At 56.3% G+C, this 19,660-nt stretch overlaps 1 protein-coding gene across 4 annotated transcripts in view; it reads right to left on the bottom strand.

The window, feature by feature from the left end:
* ARAP1 (ArfGAP with RhoGAP domain, ankyrin repeat and PH domain 1) overlaps positions 1 to 19,660 on the bottom strand; it is a 68,129-nt gene that overhangs the window by 14,728 nt on the left and 33,741 nt on the right. For 3 of the 4 annotated variants that reach the window (XM_011953056.1, XM_011953057.1, XM_011953058.1), the window contains 13 exons: positions 14,133 to 14,299; positions 13,476 to 13,543; positions 12,734 to 12,864; positions 12,489 to 12,632; positions 11,713 to 11,782; positions 11,323 to 11,443; positions 10,651 to 10,853; positions 10,137 to 10,243; positions 7,477 to 7,676; positions 6,107 to 6,192; positions 4,443 to 4,625; positions 3,207 to 3,381; positions 1,948 to 2,082 (listed from right to left, as the gene is read on the bottom strand). In XM_011953056.1, coding sequence (XP_011808446.1) covers positions 1,948 to 2,082; positions 3,207 to 3,381; positions 4,443 to 4,625; positions 6,107 to 6,192; positions 7,477 to 7,676; positions 10,137 to 10,243; positions 10,651 to 10,853; positions 11,323 to 11,443; positions 11,713 to 11,782; positions 12,489 to 12,632; positions 12,734 to 12,864; positions 13,476 to 13,543; positions 14,133 to 14,299 — 1,790 coding nt within the window. The remainder of the gene's footprint in view (positions 1 to 1,947; positions 2,083 to 3,206; positions 3,382 to 4,442; positions 4,626 to 6,106; positions 6,193 to 7,476; positions 7,677 to 10,136; positions 10,244 to 10,650; positions 10,854 to 11,322; positions 11,444 to 11,712; positions 11,783 to 12,488; positions 12,633 to 12,733; positions 12,865 to 13,475; positions 13,544 to 14,132; positions 14,300 to 19,660) is intronic. The other variant, XM_011953059.1, reaches the window with a different exon arrangement.

The following is a 19,660-nucleotide window of genomic DNA, read 5'->3' as shown; positions in this document are numbered from 1 at the left end:
GTCATCCTCTCCCCCAGGCCTCTAAGGCAGCCCCTTCCAAAATCCCAGAGTGATCTAGCTAAAATCAGACCACATCCTTCCTCTAACCAAAACCATTCCATGGTCTTCAGGACAGACTCTGCACCCCTCAGCCTGCCATTCAAGGCCCTGCCAGGTCTACCCCTGTCTGTCTCTCCAGCTGCCTCTCTGTCACTCCTGGACACACATATCTCCACCCAGCACTCCCAGCTTTTGCAAACCCTGTCCCCTCCACCCACCACCTGAATGTCAGAGGAAAACTTCTATGCCCCAACTTCCTTTTCTAGAAGCACCCATCACTCTCTACTCTGCCTCCTGCTACAATGGCTTTGAGAGACTGACAAGGTCCCACAAAAGAAATAGAAAGGAGACTCTGGACCAGGAAAGGTAATGGAAAGGATAGGCTGTCATGGCCATGCAGGCTTGTACAGTTCACAGCACTGAGCTTTACAGTGGCTCAGAGCTTCCTGGCATCCAGGGCAAAAAGGATGACTCAGGCAGTTGTTACATAAATGACATTATCAGGCAGAGGGAGGCAGACCTGGGGCAATGAGGTTGTGAACAGCATGGAGTTCCAAAGAAATCTCTTTGGGAGTTGGAGGCTTCGTCCCCATAGGAGAGCATGCAGGAGGTGCTGAGGGATGTTGTCAGGAATGACCTCACAATGTTCCCACAGCAGATTCTGCCTCTCATCCTGTCTGTGAGGGCCTGACATTTGCTCTCTGAGGTCAATGTTTCCTCAGGTCTGACCCCGTGGATGGGCTCCCTCCAGGAGCACCAGCTCTGCCTGAGTCATCCTTCATTCTGCAGATATTTGCCAAGTGCCCACTGTGTGCTAGCCGCTGTTCTAGGATCTGAGGGCTACAGGCAGTTTATGTCCCAGTGGGGTACAGAGAATCTATAGATAAGTACATTAATGGACAAATGAGTACCAGGTAAGTGGTGTGAAGAAAATGCAGGGTAGCCAGGCGCGGCGACTCACGCCTGTAATCCCAGCACTTTGGGAGGCCGAGGCGGGCAGATCACCTGAGGTCGGGAGTTTGAGACCAGCCTGACCAACATGGTGAAACCCCATCTCTACTAACTAAATTAGCCAGGCATGATGGCGCATGCCTGTAATCCCAGCTACTCGGGAGGCTGAGGCAGGAGAATCGCTTGAACCCAGGAGGCAGAGGTTGCGGTGAGCCGAGATTGCGCCATTGCACTCCAGCCTGGACAACAAGAGCGAAACTCCATCTTAAAAAAGAAAAGGAAATGCAGAGTAAAGAGAGAGATGGGGGGTGCTATTTTGCATAAGGTAGTCAGAGATGACATCTCTGCAGGAGTGATACTGAAACAGAGACCTGACGGAAGTGAGGGATTGGCCATGCAGATACCTGGGGGAAAGCATTTCAGGCAGAGGGAACAGCATGGGCAAAGATCCTGGTAGGTGACAGCATGTCTGAGAAACAGTGAGGAGACCAGCAGAGTGATTAGCGGGGTGGTTCAGAGAGGTAATGGGGGTGGTGGCCAACTCTGCGGGCTCTTGTGGATTTTCTTCTGATTTGGGGAATGAATGGAAGGCTGAGATCAGAGAGGGATAGGGCTTTCTGTTCAGTCCTCAAACTCCCTACCAGCCGTAGGCTCTACCTACTAGATGCTCAGCAGAGCCCATACCCAGTAGGGGCTCAATAAAGGCTCGTTTAGTCCAAAGAAACTCTGGCAGTGACCTGCTCTGCAGCGCCATGCCCTACCCCCACTCCCACGAGGATCATTTAGGAAGCACCTTCTGCGTACCACAAACTATATCCAGGAAGCCCTCTAGGGTGACTCTGCCAGAGTCCACTTGGCTGCCTCATGGGTCCACCAGTCTGGCCAGCCCTGGCTTCCCTAGCCCTGCAGCCATGCCCAGATGCCATGGGCCAGGGCAGGGTCTGGGGTGGCACCCACCTTCCCGGGCCCGGCGGTCCTGCAGCAGCTTGCCGGCAGAGGCGGTCTTGTAGAGGAAGCCACTGTGGCTCACAGTCGGCAGGATAACTGAGTAGTGCTTTTCCAGGGGCTTCATCGAGTCCAGCCGAGGCACCTCTTTGGAGGTGGGGAAAGGATGGCAGGTCATGCTGGCCACCCAAGAGGGTGTCCCCACCTCACTCCCACCTGGCCTGGGCATCCAGGCTCACTTTCGAATCATCAGCCCCAGCTCCCTAACTGGCAGCCTCAAGCTCCCCCTCCTACCTGCAGGGTCTTGCCCAGGCTGTTTCTCCACCTCTCCGCACTTGTGGAAATTCACGCCATTCCCAAGGCCCAGTTCTAGCACCACCCCTTCCAGGAAGCCTCCCTGACTCCTGGCCCCCCCGCCCACCTCTCCAGGTTGGAAGCACAGGCCAGGCACACTGGCATCAGGGGGGCATTGGGCAAACTCAATAATAATCCCTGGAAAGAGGATTTTCCCAGACGGCAGGAAGCTCAAGGTGGCAACCTGACTACAGCCCTGCTCCCCATGGTCAGCAATGGCAGGGGGGAGGGGCGGTTCTGCCCCCAAGCCCAAGCCAATGGGTGGTCTCCTGTGTCTCCCTGGACACCTGGGCTCTCTCCAGCCCAGTGTGCCCCGCCCACCCATGGCCCTGAGCCCGGAGCCCCAGCCTTGAGCTCCACCCTCGGTCCTAGGACGTGGCCCCAGAGGCCAGGCCTGGGCCACGAGCTGCACTGCTCAGCGCACTGACCCCTCCTCACCCACCCCAAGGGGGAGCCAATGGTACCCAAACCAGGTTCAGGACTGAGCTCCACCCAAACAGGGCAGTAGACAGGGCTGCCATGGTGGGTGACCCACACATGGAGAAATGTAACACAGCATCCCTCACGCAGCAACACAGACACACTCTGCACACACATGCACTCCAAAGTTCTCAACATCCCCACAAACACAGACCCAGGGGGTTCAGAGGTGCACAAACACCAGCACAGCTGCCAGCCATCCTGAGGGACCCATACTGCAAGTCAGGGAAGTCATCAACAGAGTCACAGAGACAGAGACACAGAGGAACATGCATACGCAGCACAAATACACACTGACGTGCAAACCCAAGCACACCCCAGCTCACACACGATTTACCAAGGGCCCTTGAGGGGCTGCGATCACAGCCTGAGAGCAGCACGTAAATCAAACCCCACTGGGCACTGCACAGACTGATGGACCCCCACCCCACGCTCACCTGTGGTCCGATTGTTCCGAAGGAATTCCATCTGCAGTGTCTGCCCCGCCTGCTCTGCAAGAGCCAGGGGCGTGGGGGCCTCGGGATCCCCCGAGAAGCAGCTGATACCGGCCCCACAGCCCAGGAGCGCCTGAGTCTCAGCCAGGTCTGTGGTGGTGACTGCAGCACACAGGGCCTAGGAAGAGGCAAGGGAGGGTCAGCCCAAGCAGGAGTGGGGGGCCCACAGGGAAAGAGGGTACGGGGGAGGAGAGGAAAGAAGAGGAAGGAGTCACCCAGGCCTGGAGGGGTCCATCCTCAGACTGAAAGACAGAACAGGAAGGAAGGAAGGAGAGGGAAGAGAGGCCAAGGGGAGGAGGGGCGAGCAGGGGCTGCCTAGCAGAGGCCAGGGGATCCCAGCTGCCCGGGGCCTCACCCCTGCTGGCGGCCTGGACACAGCTGCCCAGTCAGCCACAGAGCCTCCAGAGGATCTCAAGCTCCTTCTGCCTTGTGGAAGGGCAGGGGGGAGTGTTTTGTAGCTAATTCCTCCCACATTTGAATTCCTCACCGCCTGCCCAGCACTCCCAACCAATGGGAGTTGCCGCCCTCCTGGCTTGCAGGCTAGACTGGGTTGGGCTGGGAGCAGGACGCCTGGGTCCCTGGGAGGTGGAGGCCTGACTCCCACCGGGCTTCTAGCTGGACTGAGTCTGCCTGGGAGGGGCAGTTTGGGGGACGGGCTGAAGGCCAACCAGAGGTCACAAATGGCATACCCCTGCCTCGGAGCTGGCTGCCTCCCGCTCAGGCGGAGCCAGATCTGGGCCTGAGACTTGGCTCCCAGCCTGTCAGGGCCTGGGGCCCATACGGGGCCTCATCTTGAGTTGGGTGTGGATGGGGGTGGGTCGGAGCAGCCCAGCTGTTTTTCATGAGCCTGACAGGAAATAGCATCCCCATCAAGTTCACTCCTTTTGGCAGGATTCAGAAGCAACAGGACGGGGTGCGGGAGACTGAGGAATCGGGAGAGAGACAGACAGATGCTGGGGACGTGGCCTTGGCCCAAGGGTCAGGCCTGGCTCCTCCCTGCATGGCCAGAACTTTTCATATCGCTCAGGCAGGGCCCTTCTGCCCTCCAAACATCAGTTTCCCCATATGCCAAGGCATCTCCCTGAGCTGGTAGACGAGATGGGTTAAGACAGTGTAAGGAACAGGGCAGCAGAAAGACAAGGGTGGTCCCAAGGGGCCCCGGAGCTGCAGTCTCCTGACCTTGTCCAGCTCCTCCTGGTTGCCGAAGAGTGGGTGGTAGCGGCGGTACTTGCCCTCACGGTACTTGGCCTCCAGGTGGCACCGCCGGGTGCTGGGGCTGCTGCTGGGCTGCAGGGCCTCACTGGGGGGCACGTTGGCTGCCCAGAAGCGGTTCCCAGCGCCATTCCCTAGCTGTAAGAAGAGCTGCAGGGGTGTGCAGGAGGTCAGACGGGCCAGCTGACAGCCAGGGGCCGTGCCGGGCAGAAACTTGGTTTCTGAGGTTGTTAGGCAAGGGGCTGGGAGAGCCAGGCCATCTGCCCACTTTCCCAATGGAGAAGGTGAGGACAGCCTGGCCTGCTGGCGGCTGGGGATGCTCCTGCCACCAGAGCTGGGCTCTGAGCCTAGGTCTCAGGCTCAGTGACAGGACAGGGGGTCAGCAGCCTGACAGGTGGACGCCTCAGGCCCTGTGCCTGGTCCCGGGGGCCTTGCTGCTGCCCCACCCAGTTCCACATCTAGAGCTCTGCATTCCTGAGATTATGATAGCCGGGGGTGGGTGCCTAACCTGTCAGTCAATGGGGTAGGCAGGGATTTTGGAAACCTCTCCTATCCCTGACATTCCTCTCTAGGCAAGAGGGATGGGGGTGGATTCTGGGTGAGTGCAGGGATCCAGCATTCGGGAATCAGTTCCTTCCTTCATCCGGCTCCTCCTTCCATAGCCATTTCCTAGGCCCCCCCCCCACCTTGCCTCTTTGTCAGGTCCTGTATGGGGTGCTGGGGTCACAGCATAGAACAAAGCATAACAGTGCCTGCCACTACAGATTCACTCTGTGTCTTCCAGCAAGTTATTTTCTCTCCCCAGGCTTCAAGGCTGTAAACTGGTTATTCTAATCCTAACTCCTGGCTTGTTCTGAAAGTCAGTTAATTAACATATGCAAAGTCCTTAGCACTTATGTGCCAAACACACTGTGGGGAGGTGAGAAAGGGATGTGACACTCCAAGTGCTCTGGAGTCTGCAGCCTGGGTCTAGCCTCCCATTGCAGGTTCTCCCCTGTATCTACCACATATGGGTACCTGGGAGTTTCCAGTACAGGGGCATAAATCTACACGTGTGTGCACACGCAGCATACATACATATACCCACTGGTGCACGTGAGTTCAGATGAAATGAAGGCTGAGGGCCTCTGAGAGGGTGTGCAAGGTAGGGGAGAAGGCCCTGGGTCAGCCAGAAGTGCGATGGAAAGAGGCAGGGGTGGTGGTCAATGTGCATTTACAGGGTAATCTCAGATAGATTACAGCCCTGCCCAGGACCTCAGTTTACACATCTATTCAATGGATGAAAGTGAAATAAGATCAGGAGTTAGCAAATTCTTTCTCTAAAGGGCCGAATAGTAAATATTTTAGGTTTTACAGAACACATACAGTCTCTGCTGCATTTTCTTCCTTTTTTTTTTTTTTTTTTTAAACATAACACTTTAAAACTATAAAAACATTCTTAGCTCACTGGCCAGTTTGCTGACTTTGCCAAAAATTGCTTTTCCGAAATTCCCACCCACTAGATTATCATTAAGGGTCTCTTCTAGCTCCAAGGTGCTGTGGTCACTGAGATAGGGAGGGGGCTGGGAGACCCAGACAGCTGTTGAATGGGGCAGAGCCCAAGTATCAGTGGCAAGCAGGGGCATCCCCACCTCGATAAGTGTTTCTGTCCACACCTTCCTGTCCATCTTCAGGCTCCGCACCTTGGAGACGCCAGCGCCCAGGCCACGGTGCTCTCCTGTAGACACAGGGCCAGACCCAGAATCACCTGTGCCCTCCCCTTCACAGAATCACTTACCCACCCCCAGTGTCCACTGGGACAGGCAGGGATGACAGGCCACAGGCAGGCCCCAGGGGGTAGGCCTGCTTGCAGCTCTGGAATCCAGCCATGCTCTCTTGCTCCCCACAGGGCAGGACTGAGCCCTGTAATCCTCACCTGGGCTCCTGTACCAGCCCTCTGCAACTGGCTCCCTGGAGCCATGCTTGGCCTCTTGCAGGCCACTCTTAACATAGCCCTGCCAGAGGTGATCTCTTTAAAATGCAAATCCCTGACTTCTAATCCCTGCTTTCACCCTCCAGTGGCTCCCAGAATTAGATCACAACTCCTTACCTGCTTCCCCTCCATCATCTTTCTACCCAGACTGTCATCACCCATGTCCTCATGGCCACTCCTTCTTGCCATTCAGATCTCAGCGGGCATGTCACCTCCTCACAGAGGGCCTCCCCAGCACACTTCCCAAGACTTGCTCCTCCACCTGGATCCCCACCTCCGGCAGCCCACGGCCACCACCTGGGCTATGTCAGCTCCCAGGAGGACAGAATCCCCAGCATCTGGTACGCAGTGGCCAAATTGAGTGGCCTTGATTGAGCAGATGAATGAACCCTGGGCTCAGCCATCTTGCATTTCATCTTCCTCATCCAGTCATTGAGAGTTTTCCACCATAGATCCTCAACAGCCCTCAAATGCTCACGGCTTCCCCAGGCCAGGCTTCCTCCTCCTCCCTCTCCTGGATCCTATGGCAGTCTCCTCACTGGTCTCTAGTCTTGCCCCTCTAACTCAGTTTCCACCCACCAACCAGAGTCTGACCCACAAATCTGACCACGTCCCTGCCACCCATCGCCCTCCAGACAAAACACCAGCTCCTCCCTCTGCATGCAAAGCCCTGCCTGGCTCCTGCCAATTCCTCTTGCCCGGCCTCCCCTATTCTTCTGACATGAGAGGAACACCGGACCCCAACAAGCCTGGGCTCAAATCTTGCCAGGTGACCCTGAATAAGCCATTTCCTCTCCCTGTGCCTCCGTGTCCCCACCCGTGATGGGAGAAGTTGAACCCCAGCCTGGCAATGTAAGGACTCAAGGCTAATCACAGGGGAAAGGCCTGGTGTGCAGGAGAAGCCTCATCAATAGCAGCTCTCTGACTGCTGTCTCCACTCCAGGCCCTCCCTCCAGATAGGACACCTGGCATCCCAAATGGCCAACCCCGCCACACCTCTGCCTGGTGCCCCAACCCCAGCACACACACCTGCACAGCGCTTGCAGATGACGACACAGAGGTTGATGGAGGCCCAGTCAGGCTGGGGAGCCCCGCAGTCAGCACAGAACCTGTTGGGGGCTGCAGCCCAGACGCGCTCAGCCACCTCCGAGGTAGACAGGGCCTCGGCGACAGCTCCCTGCATGGCCTCCAGCCACTGCTCCTTCTCTAGCTCTGAGTCAGCAGAGAAGCTGGGGACACAGGGGTGGGGAGGTTGGTGGGGATAGACTCAGAGGGATTTGGGGGCAGCACTAAGAGGCACAGAATGAAGTGGGGGACAAGGTGTTGGGAGCGCTTAGGCAAAAGAGTGAGGCATCCCATTCTAGTAGGGAAAGTAGGTGTGGACAAAGGCAAGGACACCAGGAACCCAACAGCATATGGGGGCAGGGAAGCCCAGTGGGGGGCTCTGCCCAGCCTGCGGAATGAAGGCTGCTGGGAAGAAAATGATGCCTGAGCTAAGGTTTGACAGATCAGAAGGGCTGAGCCAGGTGAAGAGGTGAAAGGGCAGTCTAGACAGAGGGACCAGCATGTGCAAAGGGGCAGGATGGCACAGGGGGCATTCCAGGAGACAAGAGGGCAGACTGGCAGAGAAGAGGCTGGAAGACGGAGAGGACAGGCCTGCATCAGGCAGAGGAAGTCAAAGTGCACCCTGAGGACGATGGAGAATCCACAGAGGGTTTAAGTGGAAAGGAGGGGAGGGTACAGAGATGTCTTTAAAAGACTCCTCCCATCCCCATCCTCATTCCCATCCCAGCCCCAACTGTGACATGCTCCATGACCTCACCCCACAAGGCACTCCATTGGCCCAGCATACCCAGACACCTGTGGCTGCCATAGCATGCCCTGCTCTTCAGGGTGGGAGGCCCTGGTTGAACAATAAATGATGACTGTCCCTGAAAAAATTTAGTTTTAAAAAGACCCTTCTGGCTCTTTCCCTGCCACCACCGAGTCACACATGTGACCATGAGTCTACTCCACCCATAACCCATTGCCACAGCCAAGGAAGGCATCGCTGCTGGAGGTGTGATGGCCGTTAATGCCATCTTATGGAGGTGCTGGAGACCTCCTCCTCCACAACCTAGCAGGTGCAATTTGCAAAGCTGCCAAAGGTGGAGCCAAGACGCCAAGCTCACCTTCCTGTGCTCGCACCCAAATGCAATGAGCCACGCATGCCAGCTGGGGGAGGCCCTTTGTGTAGAACACCAAGTCTACCTCTTTAGGGTTGATGACAACAAGAAACCCAGGAATGGGCAGGCCTCTCAGACTGACAATCAGAGAACGCCGGTCCGGTGGGGCTGTAGCTGTGTGGTAGTTAAGGTCTATGGCAAAGAATCTCAGGCCAAGGATGTCATCAAAGAGAACTTCAAATGCAAGAAATGAGCAAATAAAAACTTCTCCCTCAAAAATAAGGCCCCCCAGCAGTCAAAGCAGTTGGAGTAAAGAGGCTGACAGGCACAGGTGGCCTAAGAGTGAGGAGGCAGGCGCTGGGGCCAAGGGTCCACCAGGCCTGGGCCAGAAGGGTGACGGCAGAGGGATGGGGCCAGATGGGGTAAAAAGGAAAGGCACGGGCCAGGCGCAGTGGCTCACCCCTGTAATCCCAGCGCTTTGGGAGCCCAAGGTGGGTGGATCACCTGAGGTCAGGAGTTCGAGACCAGCTTGACCAACATGGCAAAATGCGGTCTCTACTAAAAATACAAAAATTAGCATGGTGGCATGCACCTGTAATCCCAGCTACTTGGGGAGGCCGAAGCAGGAGAATCACTTGAACCTGGAGACAGAGGTTGCAGTGAGCCGAGATTGTGCCACTGCACTCCAGCCTGGGAGACAGAGCAAAACTCTGTCTCAAAAAGAAGAAAAAAAGGAAAGGCATGAGTCCTTCCCTCTTGGTTGGAGAGACAGGCCCCTGGGAAGAACAGGGAGCTGAAAGCAGGAGGTGACTACAGCCGTCAAACATGCAGGACAGAGCTCAGCAGAAAGATCCTGCTGGAGATAGACACCTGGGCTAAGAGCAGAGAAGTGGGAGGGTTGGGGGTGATGCTAGTGTTTATTGAGCAGTTACTACCAGTATTACAAACACTTCCCCAGGAAACTGAGGCACACAGAGGCCAAGTGATTTCCCAGGTCACACAGCTAGTCAGTGACGGACCCAGGATTCGAACCCAGGCATAGTTCAGTACGTCAGAGGTAGCGGCTAAAGGCCTGGGAGTGGGCAAGGCTGCCCAGGGAGAGGGCAGAGGACAAAGAAAGACACCAAGGGACAGCTAAGGTCAGAGGAAACCAAGACGGCAGAGCCTTGGTGGCCCAGAGACAATGACTGAGGAGCAGCTTTATGAGAGACAAGAGCACTCTCCAGGGGTGGCGTAGGCACAGGGGCAGTGGGTGCAGGAGGCCAGCATGGGCAACCCCTGAGCAGCATGGCGGGCAGGGGAGGACAGCAGTGGCCAAGCGGCACAGTGGAGAGTGAGACCTCTTAGGAGGAAGGGAGATCAGAGTGAGTTAGCAAGTGACGGGAGAGGGGTTCCACAGGTGGGGCAGGGCAGGGCAGGGTGAGAGAACCAATCCCACAGGAAGGGGCAGCCTCCCACGTTGAGCAAAAGGAAAACATTAGGAAGGAATGAGGATGCCGGTGAGCCAAGAGGATGGAGGGTCACCTGAAGATGCGGTAGGGCGTGGTGAGGTCGAAGCTGCGCCGGTCCACTTCCTTCACGTTGCCTACGCTCATGTCGATGAAGGTGATGCCAATGCCCAGGTGGTACTCCTGGAGGGCGGGTGGGACGGGATGAGGGCAAGGCTTTAGGGGCAGGGCATGAGGCCTGGGACGGGGAGAGGAAGGGAAGGTGGTGCAACTCAGGGACTGGGGGGGTGCCCAGGAGGGAGACAGTGGGTGACACGGGAAGCTGGGCGGGGCAAGGGGCTGCAGGTTCAGGGCCCACACAGCAATGAGCAGAGGTGCGGGGGCGCAGGGGCCAGGGCAGGGACTGGAGGGTGATGCTCAGAGCTTGGGGGAAGTGGTCAGAACTGGGGAAAGCGAGGACACATCCAGGCAAAGGGCTGGGCTCAGTGCAGGAAAAGAGGGAACAGAAAAGGCAGAGCTAATGTCCTAGGTGAGCCTGGGGCAGGGTAGGCGGGCATGGGCAGGGGAGAGGTTCTGTGACCCCTTAGCACCTCTAGATTCTTATAGAGCTGCACTTTGTCCCCGACCACGGCCACATACAGCTTATTCTTGAAGCCACGAAGCTCCAGGCTGCCAGTGCGGTCAGGTTGCTCTGAGCCTGGAACTCCCAGCAGATAAGCGCTAGAGAGCCGGGCCCGGGCACGCTGCTCAGCCATGGCCTGCTGCAGGGCCTGCATCCACTCCTTCCGCTCCACTACAGGAGAAGGGTGGAGGAGTAAGCCCAAGGTCGGCCTGGCAGGGAGCCCCTCAGGGGTCTCCTGACCCTAGGCTCCTCAGGCAACACCTCCTCCAGAAAGCCCACCCAGATTGCCCCCCTATCATTTTGCTTGACTTCTCTGACTTGAACGAGCTCAGGCTCAATCCCAGCTTTGCCACTGATGCTGGGTAAGTGACCTCACCCCTCCAAGCCTGCTCCCGCTGATTGTGTGGTTCTGAGGAGTCAGTGACCGTGCCAAGCACAGAGCTGGTCACAGAGGGTGCCCCCTTCCTCCACCCACCTCACAAAGGGACCACGCCTCCCTGGATGTGATGTGAGACGGCAGATGTGCCATGCTTCTCTTCTCCCTCCCCTGCCCAAACTTCCAGTCTTCTCTACCCACTTCCACACACACACACACACACACACACACACACACACACACACAACACTCCACACTCCCCACCATCACTCTCTGCCCGGAAGGCAAAGGTCCGGTTGTTTGTAATCACTTCAAACTTCTGGTCACCAATGGCAGCCACGCGGGAGATGCAGGCCACAGAGATAAAGCGCTTAGAGTAAGCGTCCTGGGGGAGAGACAGGAGCTGTATTATGGGACCCAGCCCCTCGCTCCAGCCTCAGCCGAAATGAAGGCTGCAGCCCTGTCTCCTGCAGCTGGTCAGAGACAAGACCCTGTGCTGACCCTGACTGCAGCAGAGGGCCAGGAGGACATGGGTTAAGGGGTCAGACTTAGAGCTCTGGCGAGGACTCCTCTGGGGAGGGACGCCACCTCGTTCCAGTGTTGGGGCCAGCCTAGGCTACAGCAGGGTCACGTCAGGACTGAGGCAGGCCTCACCTTGTTACTGTCAAAGTATCGCAGGTGATCAGCATCCAGTCTCACCCATCGTTTCTGGTAGATGTAAGATCTGGAGAGGGAGAGGGACAACAGGCAAATGACTGGGGGTGGGAGGACACGTTCCAGGACTACCCCAGCCCTCAGAAGCCACAGAGTGAGGATCAGCCAGGTTCTAGGGAGGAAGGATCCCAAATGGCCATTGGCAAGAAGATGGATTTCACAGCAAAAGTGACTGAAGTCAGACTCAAAGTAGCACATCTCTTTTATTTTATTTTATTTTATTTTATTTATTTATTTTGAGACAGGGTCTCACTCTGCCACACCGGCTGGAAGGCAGTAGTAGAGGCCTAGCTCACTACAGCCTCAGATGCCTGGGCTCAAGTGCTTCTCCCACCTCAGTCTCCCAGGTAGCTAGAACTACAGGTATGAGCCACTGCACCTGGCTAATTTTTAAATTTATTTGTAAAGACAAGGTCTCGCTATGTTGCCCAGAGTGGTCTCAAACTCCTGGCCTCAAGCAAACCTCCCACCTCAGCATCTCAAGTGCTGAGATTACAGGTGTGAGCCACCATGCCCAGCGATCTCCCAATTTTCAGGGCAATAAAATGGGTCTGGAGGGCATCATCGGTGGTCACAGTCTGCCTGGAGGGAGACCTGTGCAAATCATCTCAGGCCCTTCTGGCTTTCAGATCCGTGATACCAGCATCCTGGGGTCCTGGACACTGTCCCCCGCTCCCCCATGCAGAGCACGGCAGGACCCAAGAGGCCTCACTCACCCCTGCGGTGGGTTCTTGTCCAGCCAGCCAGCTTTGATGACTGGTGTGACGGGGGTGGAGCCCCCAGGCGGCCCGTCCATGGGGTGTGGCGCAGCAATTGTGCTGGGCAAGGACAAGCTCAGGCTGCTGGTGTGCCATCCGCCACTAGCAAGAGATGAGGGGATGGGGGGCTGGGCTGAGGAGGCGAAGAGGGGGCGGGCTGGGGTTGGGCTGAGCAGTAGGAAGGAGGGTGGCCAGACACTCACTTGGGGACGCCCTCATAGGCGTGGTCATCCTCATCCTCATCCCCTTGGTCATCCCCCGACAGTTCCTCTCCCTCGCTCAGCAGACTGGCCACACGCACGGCCCGTGGGACTCGGCTCAGTGGGGACTCCTCCTGCCCCCGAGACCCACTCAGCGTCATCCTTTCCTTCAAACCACAGATCACACCCACCCGGGGCTGCCACACCCCCTCTGTCCACACAGCCCCGACCCGCACAGCCCAGCACTTTTAGTTCTGTTTCCTCACACTCCCCTCCCCCTGCCAGCAGAGACCACACAGGGACCCAGATCACAGGGACAGGAGAGCCAGTGGCAGACACCGACCTAGGACACAGACAAAAACAGAAAGAGAAAGGGACAGAGAAAAAGGCTGCAGGCTAGGCAGGCAAGACAGACAGACACGGGAACGCAAGAAGTGAAAGAGAGACAGACACTCTGGGATAAGACACGAGCTCCTGACACAGAGGGTGGCGGGAGGGAGGCCACATGCCCATACACATGCAGCCAGGGCCTGGGGGAGCCACACCAGAGCCCCGACCCCTGGCCCAGGGCGCTGTGGCTACACGTGACTCCTGACCCCTGTATGGCAAGAGAGTGAGGTGGGGAAAGGGGAAGCCTCCCGAGAAATGGCTGCCCACTCTCTGTATGGTGGTCCCCAGGATCTGACAGGCAGCTGGGTACCTCCCCAACACACTGACAGGCAGACAGTCCCATGCCTAGCCCCACCTTCTTGGCCATCACTCTGGCTGGGGCCCCTGGCCCCTCCTCTGGGACCTCATCGTAGTCAGAGTCATCTGGTGAGAGAGGGGTTGCGGGGACTCAGGGCAAGGGGCCTGGCCTCCTCTCCTGGGGCACCACACTGGGCTTCACAAAGCCTCCCCCATGCCAAGACCCCCACCCCCACTTCCCCCTGGCTTTCAAAAACAGGCACAGGGGATAGGAAGTGTGATTTATACCCTCAGGCCTCAGGACAGCACTAAAGGGTGGCAGAGGAGAGGCTGGGACACCACAGGGAGGTCTGAGTCAGTGGTGCGCCTGGGGGTCAGGGTAAGGACTGTCAAAGGCAATATGAATCAAGAAATGTCGCCAACCCCAGGAAAAGCAAACCACCCAACACCATGGAAAATCAGACCACGGGTAACTGGCAAAGCTGGCCATGGCCCCACACTTAACAGTCAGGAGGCCAGATAGGTGGGCACTGTCTCCATTGTGAGGATGAAGAGAATAGCACTCAGGGAGGCTGTGACCTGCCCGGGGCCACAGAATGGGCTGGTGGCAGGGTTGCACAGAAGGGAGTGTGATCCTTGCATACCCTCCAGAGGCCTGATCCCAGGGATCCCAGGTCATCCACCCAGAGCCACATCCCCTGGCTGCAGCACTCACCGAACTCCGGGAACAGGCGTACTGGCTTTGGAGGTATCTCTGGGGGGCAGGGAGGTGGAGAGGGGGGCTGGGGAGGCCCCTGGGGGAGGGCGGACAGGGGATCCTCAGGCTCTGGCTGGGGAAGGGATGACAATGGCAGCAATGACTCCTCCTCCTTGGTGGGTAGGCTGGGAACAGAACAAAAGTTAGGCATCACTAAGCAACAGAGCCAAGACTGAAACATACTGAGCCCCCAGCTCACCCGAACTGCAGCAAAACTCAGGCACTACACAAACTCACACAGCCAGGAGCCCTCCTGCACACAGCCCTCCTCAACTCATCTCCCAGAAGATGAGTTCCTGGTTCCCCGAAGCCTAAAGGAAGCAGGCACCCTCTTTGACCTGAATGAGGTGGTCACCTATCCCCAGTGCTCTAGCTTTTAGTCACATGTATCCACTGGGTCTCCACATTGAAGGAGGGATAAAGATCAGAACGGGGAGTCAGGGAAGGCTTCGTGGAGAAGGTGATGCTTGACCTGAGCTTTTAAGGATAAGAAGGCATTGACAGCAAAGAGAAGGGACAGGATTGAAATGAGCTGCAAAGCCCGAGGCACAGACTAGAGCCTCAGAAACCAATTCCTAAGGCCCTGAATTGTGGGTCTCTGTCTCGAGATCACCTTGCTCTTGCCCAGATTTGGATATTCACTACCTCCTGGTGCCCTCAGACTCCTCAAACTCACCTGATCCCACCAGACCCATCTCCCACAACACCAGCACCTCACCTCTGCTACCACTCCCCAAAGAACCCTCCCCTGATTCTCCAAGGCCAGGTTCAGGGACTCCTGGGCTCTCACAGCCACACAGTGTTCCCATCTGTCTCAGTACAGATCACATTGCTCCTGGCAGGCTGTCTTCTGAAGGGCTTTGGCATCAAGGACATGAATTTGAATCCGGCCTTAGTTTCTTAGTTCTTGTGTGTCCTGGGCTGAGCACCTAGCCCCTCTGAGCCTCAGTTTCCTCTTCTGTAAAACGGGGGCTATATCACTGACCTGGCAGGGTGCTAGAAGGATTAACCTATCGATAGGACGTGTCATGTGCCAGCACACAGGATGTGCAGGGACCACAGGCTGGAACAAGGTGCCTGAGCCCTGGAGGCCTGGCCCCACCAGCTGTCTCTGCCACTGTCCTGCAGGGGCCAAGAAGGAGAATCAGGGAGGACGGGCAACTTCTCCCTGGGTTATTTTTGGCCTTTTCTGTTGCCCCAGTGTTCCTAGCAATGGCTGACGGTGTGGGGCTACCATGAAAGCAAGGAGGGGCTGGGAGGAAGTGATAGGGTCTGCCTGGGGTGTGGTCGTGATGCCAGGCCTTTCCTCCTGCTGTTGCCTCCACCAATAACACCCTTCTCCCTGTTCTCTGCCTGGGAACATCCATTCGTTTTTTAACTTTTTTTTTTTTAAGAGACTGGGTCTTACTCTGTGGCAGACTGGAGTGCAATGGCACAATCACAGCTCACTGTAGCCTCAAACTCCCAAGCTCAAGTGATCTTCTGACTTCAGCCTCCCAAGTAAGTGGGTCTCAAGCGTGCACTACCATATCTGGCTAATTTTTAAATTTTTTGTAGAGACTGGGTCTTGTTATGTTGCCCAGGCTGGTTTTGAACTCCTGGCATCAAGCAATCCTCCCACCTCAGCTTCCCAAAGCAATCCTTTAACTCTAAAACCACATTTCCCTTCTCTGAAAGTCTTCCTTGACCCTCCTTTATGCTGCTGTCCATTAAGACCTTCATACATGGCCGGGCGCGGTGGCTCAAGCCTGTAATCCCAGCACTTTGCGAGGCCAAGACGGGCGGATCACAAGGTCAGGAGATCGAGACCATCCTGGCTAACCTGGTGAAACCCTGTCTCTACTAAAAAATACAAAAAACTAGCCAGGCGAGGTGGCGGGCGCCTGTAGTCCCCGTTACTCGGGAGGCTGAGGCAGGAGAATGGCGTAAACCTGGGAGGCGGAGCTTGCAGTGAGCTGAGATCCGGCCACTGCACTTCAGCCTGGGCGACAGAGCAAGACTCCGTCTCAAAAAAAAAAAAAAAAAAAGACCTTCATACAAATGGCTGGGTGCAGTGGCTCACGCCTGTAATCCCAGCACTTTGGGAGGCCGAGGTGGGTGGATCACGAGGTCAGGAGATCAAGACCATCCTGGCTAACATGGTGAAACCCTGTCTCTACTGAAAATACAAAAAATTAGCCGGACATGGTGGCAGGCGCCTGTAGTCCCAGCTACTCAGGAGGCTGAGGCAGGAGAATGGCATGAACCCAGGAGATGGAGCTTGCAGTGAGCCGAGATGGCGCCACTGCACTCCAGCCTAGGAGACAGAGCGAGACTCCATCTCAAAAAAGAAAGGCCTTCATACAAATTATTCTAAATGACATTTTTCAAAGTATCTCCTTTGTGCCAAGATATGAACCCTGACTCCAAAGTTTATGAGCTTCTTAGGACACTTCGCTACTTCCACATCACCTTCTACTATACTTGTCTCCTCTCCAGGTATAGATAAAAGTTAATCAATCCCTTTCCTCTTCTGTGTGAAGAGCTGGCCTTTGACTAGGTTTCTAGCTCTGTTCCCCTAGAAACCTGCAAACAGTGGCGTGTCAGCCATGTTACCAGGCAACCACTGCCTTTGGCAGCACGGCCTGCACAGGAATAGCGTCCGGACGGACAGGAACTATAAGCAGATTCTATGCCTGGTAGAGAAACCGGAGCTTTGCTTCGCTCATTGCGGTGACTTGCAAACTGGGCACATCCCACATAGGGAGTTGAAGCCACACCTGTATGGATGTTAGAAGACTACTGGCCCCTTAGGCAAGAGCTTTCAAAGCCAGGCTGGCTCCCTGTGAGTCACTATCCACTGTGAGACCCAGTCCCTCATTCCTGAGCTGTCACTTGGAGGGTCACAGAGAATGGCTCCTGGACAGCTGCATGGGCTATGGCTCAGATTGCTTCAAAGACCCCATGGCAGACGAAAGCCTGCCTCTGCCCTGGCAGCAAGCTGCTCCCCATCCGACGGGCCTCTCTGGGAATCTGGGGCCAAGGGGTGGGCCTGCGGGAGTCTTGAGTCGGAATATACTCGCACAGCTGGACCTATGAAGACCCCCCGATGGACACTGCACCAGGCTGTCTCTCCTACATGACCTGAGTCCCTTTGGGGCACAGGCAGCATCTGACTTGGTACCCCCGCCCAGTCAGTAGCAAGAGCATGCGGGCAAGGTGGGCAGGTAGATGGCAGGTGGAAGGGAAGGCAACGGAAGGAATGAACGATGACCAGGTGACTGAGGGGAGTGCCTGAAGGCCCAAGAGCATGACCTGGGGTGCTGGCCCCAGTTGGTCACCTGCGATTCCCTTAGAGACTTCTTTTTTTTTTTTTTTTTGAGACGGAGTCTCGCTCTGTCACCCAGGCTGGAGTGCAGTGGCTGGATCTCAGCTCACAGCAAGCTCCGCCTCCCGGGTTTACACCATTCTCCTGCCTCAGCCTGGGACTACAGGCGCCCGCCACCTCGCCCGGCTAGTTTTTTGTATTTTTTTTTTTTTAGTAGAAACGGGGTTTCACTATGTTAGCTAGGATGGTCTCGATCTCCTGACCTCATGAACCGCCCGTCTCGGCCTCCCCAAGTGCTGGGATTATAGGCTTGAGCCACCGCGCCTGGCCTCCCTTAGAGACTTCTTGACGGGCAGATCAATCCATCACTGCTACCTCCCAGAGCCCAAGAGGAAGGGGCCTTGGAAACCCAGCCTGGGATCGGCAGAGAGCAGAATTCCAAGCTGTCAGGCCAGGGCCAGTCAGACCTCAGTCCAAGGAGGTGGGGATAGGTGCCATCCCTCCAATGCCAAGCAGGATTGAGGGAGCCTGGCTCCCAAAGCTCCCCCAGGTCTGAGGGCCAGAGCTGAGGGGAAGGTGGTAGCCATAAATAAAAACTGCCCACCTGCTTGTCCTCATCCCTGGGGTCCGGCAGCATCAGCCCCCTTCCTCTGGCACCAAAGTGCATCTCCCTTCACTGTCCTGATCAGCTGCAAGGGGTCTACCCATCTCAGGCAGCAGGCGGGTTCCCTGAAGCAAGCTCCACACCCTCCTTCCTCATTGGGGTATCTCCAGCATGCAGCAGGGACTTACAAACGCCTGGATTCATTAACTGTGTGTATGTGTGTCTACGTGTGTATGTTCTCAGACATTTTCTCAGCACTTGACGTGGATTCTTCATTCATCTACTCACAGCGCTCTGTAAGGTAAGGCTCATCATGATTACACTTTACAGAGGAGGAAACCAAGGCACAGGGATGCTAGGTTATTTGTTCTTGATGCCACAGCTGGGATTTGAACCCTGGCAGCCCAGAACCAGAGCTGAGCAAACGAGGCCATGCCAGGGTCCCAGGGCTCCTCTGAGGCCAGCCTCCTCCCATGGGCAGCCAGGTCTCAGGACCCATCTGAGAGGGAACACATCACTGCCCTGCCACGGCAAGAAGGCAGAGGGAAACCGATGCATAGGGCTGCTCTCCCAGCAGAGCTTCCACAGGGAAGGGACCGTGTCTCATGAAGGTGGAACAAAGGGACCTCTCAGAAGCATCTGGGAAATTCTAGCCACCTTCTCCAGGAAGTCTCCTGGCTGCTCCCTGACTGCCTGCTTACCACAGGGTATCAGGGCACTGCTGAGTCAGGACGGAGCCCAGGAAAGGAGAAGTACTTTCAGGAAGGCATAACATGTGGGAAAACCCCAGGGAGAAGGCAGTGACCCCCCTACCGAGAACAGCGCCCAGAGAATGCCCCCACCATAGCCCAAGTCCCAGCCTCTCACTGCTTGCACCCCTAAGAGTAGGCCCCGTTCTGATCACGAGGTCCAGCTGAGGCCTGGCTTGGATGTCACCCACTGACTTGTCACCCACTGGACCACGTCCTCAATGGCACCACCTCCAAGTCTTCACACAGTTTCATCCTCTTCTGCCCTCTCCCTCCCAAAGCCCACAGAAGCCCACCTCCACCTCAAAATGCAGCTCAGCCAGCCTCCCCTCTAGGCAACCTCCAAGATTCTCCCACAGAGCTGCTCCCCACTCACCCTGCACCGCAACTCCCTGCTCCTTCAGTCTTCTCTCCTCTACCCAAAGGGCATGTGAACCCATGTGCTTACCCACTATTCCCAAGAGACTAGGCACCCCGGGCAGCTAAGGGGCTGGTTCACCCCAGCCTGGGCCCTCAGCTTAAATCTGTTTTATAGAATCAGAGAAAATACACACAGCAGACCTCATGCCTGGGGGTTAGGGGACATGGCGGGTATGCAGAATGCAGAATGCAGAATGGGTAAGAGGAGGGTGCAGCTTGTGCAGAAGTCGAGAGGCAGACCATGGACCTCCCATCCTCATTGGGGTATCTCCAGCACTCAGCAGGGACTTACAAACACCCGGATTCATTAACTGTGTTTGTGCATGTCTACGTGTGTGTGTTCCCAAGCATTTTTTGAGCACTTGGCATGGATTCTCCATTCATCTACTCACAGAGCTCTGTAAGG

Source organism: Colobus angolensis, unplaced genomic scaffold, assembly GCF_000951035.1.
Source record: "Colobus angolensis palliatus isolate OR3802 unplaced genomic scaffold, Cang.pa_1.0 Scaffold355, whole genome shotgun sequence".
Lineage (NCBI taxonomy): Eukaryota > Metazoa > Chordata > Mammalia > Primates > Cercopithecidae > Colobus > Colobus angolensis.
Note: the sequence above shows the minus strand (reverse complement) of the source record. Positions and strands in the feature narration are given on the sequence as shown.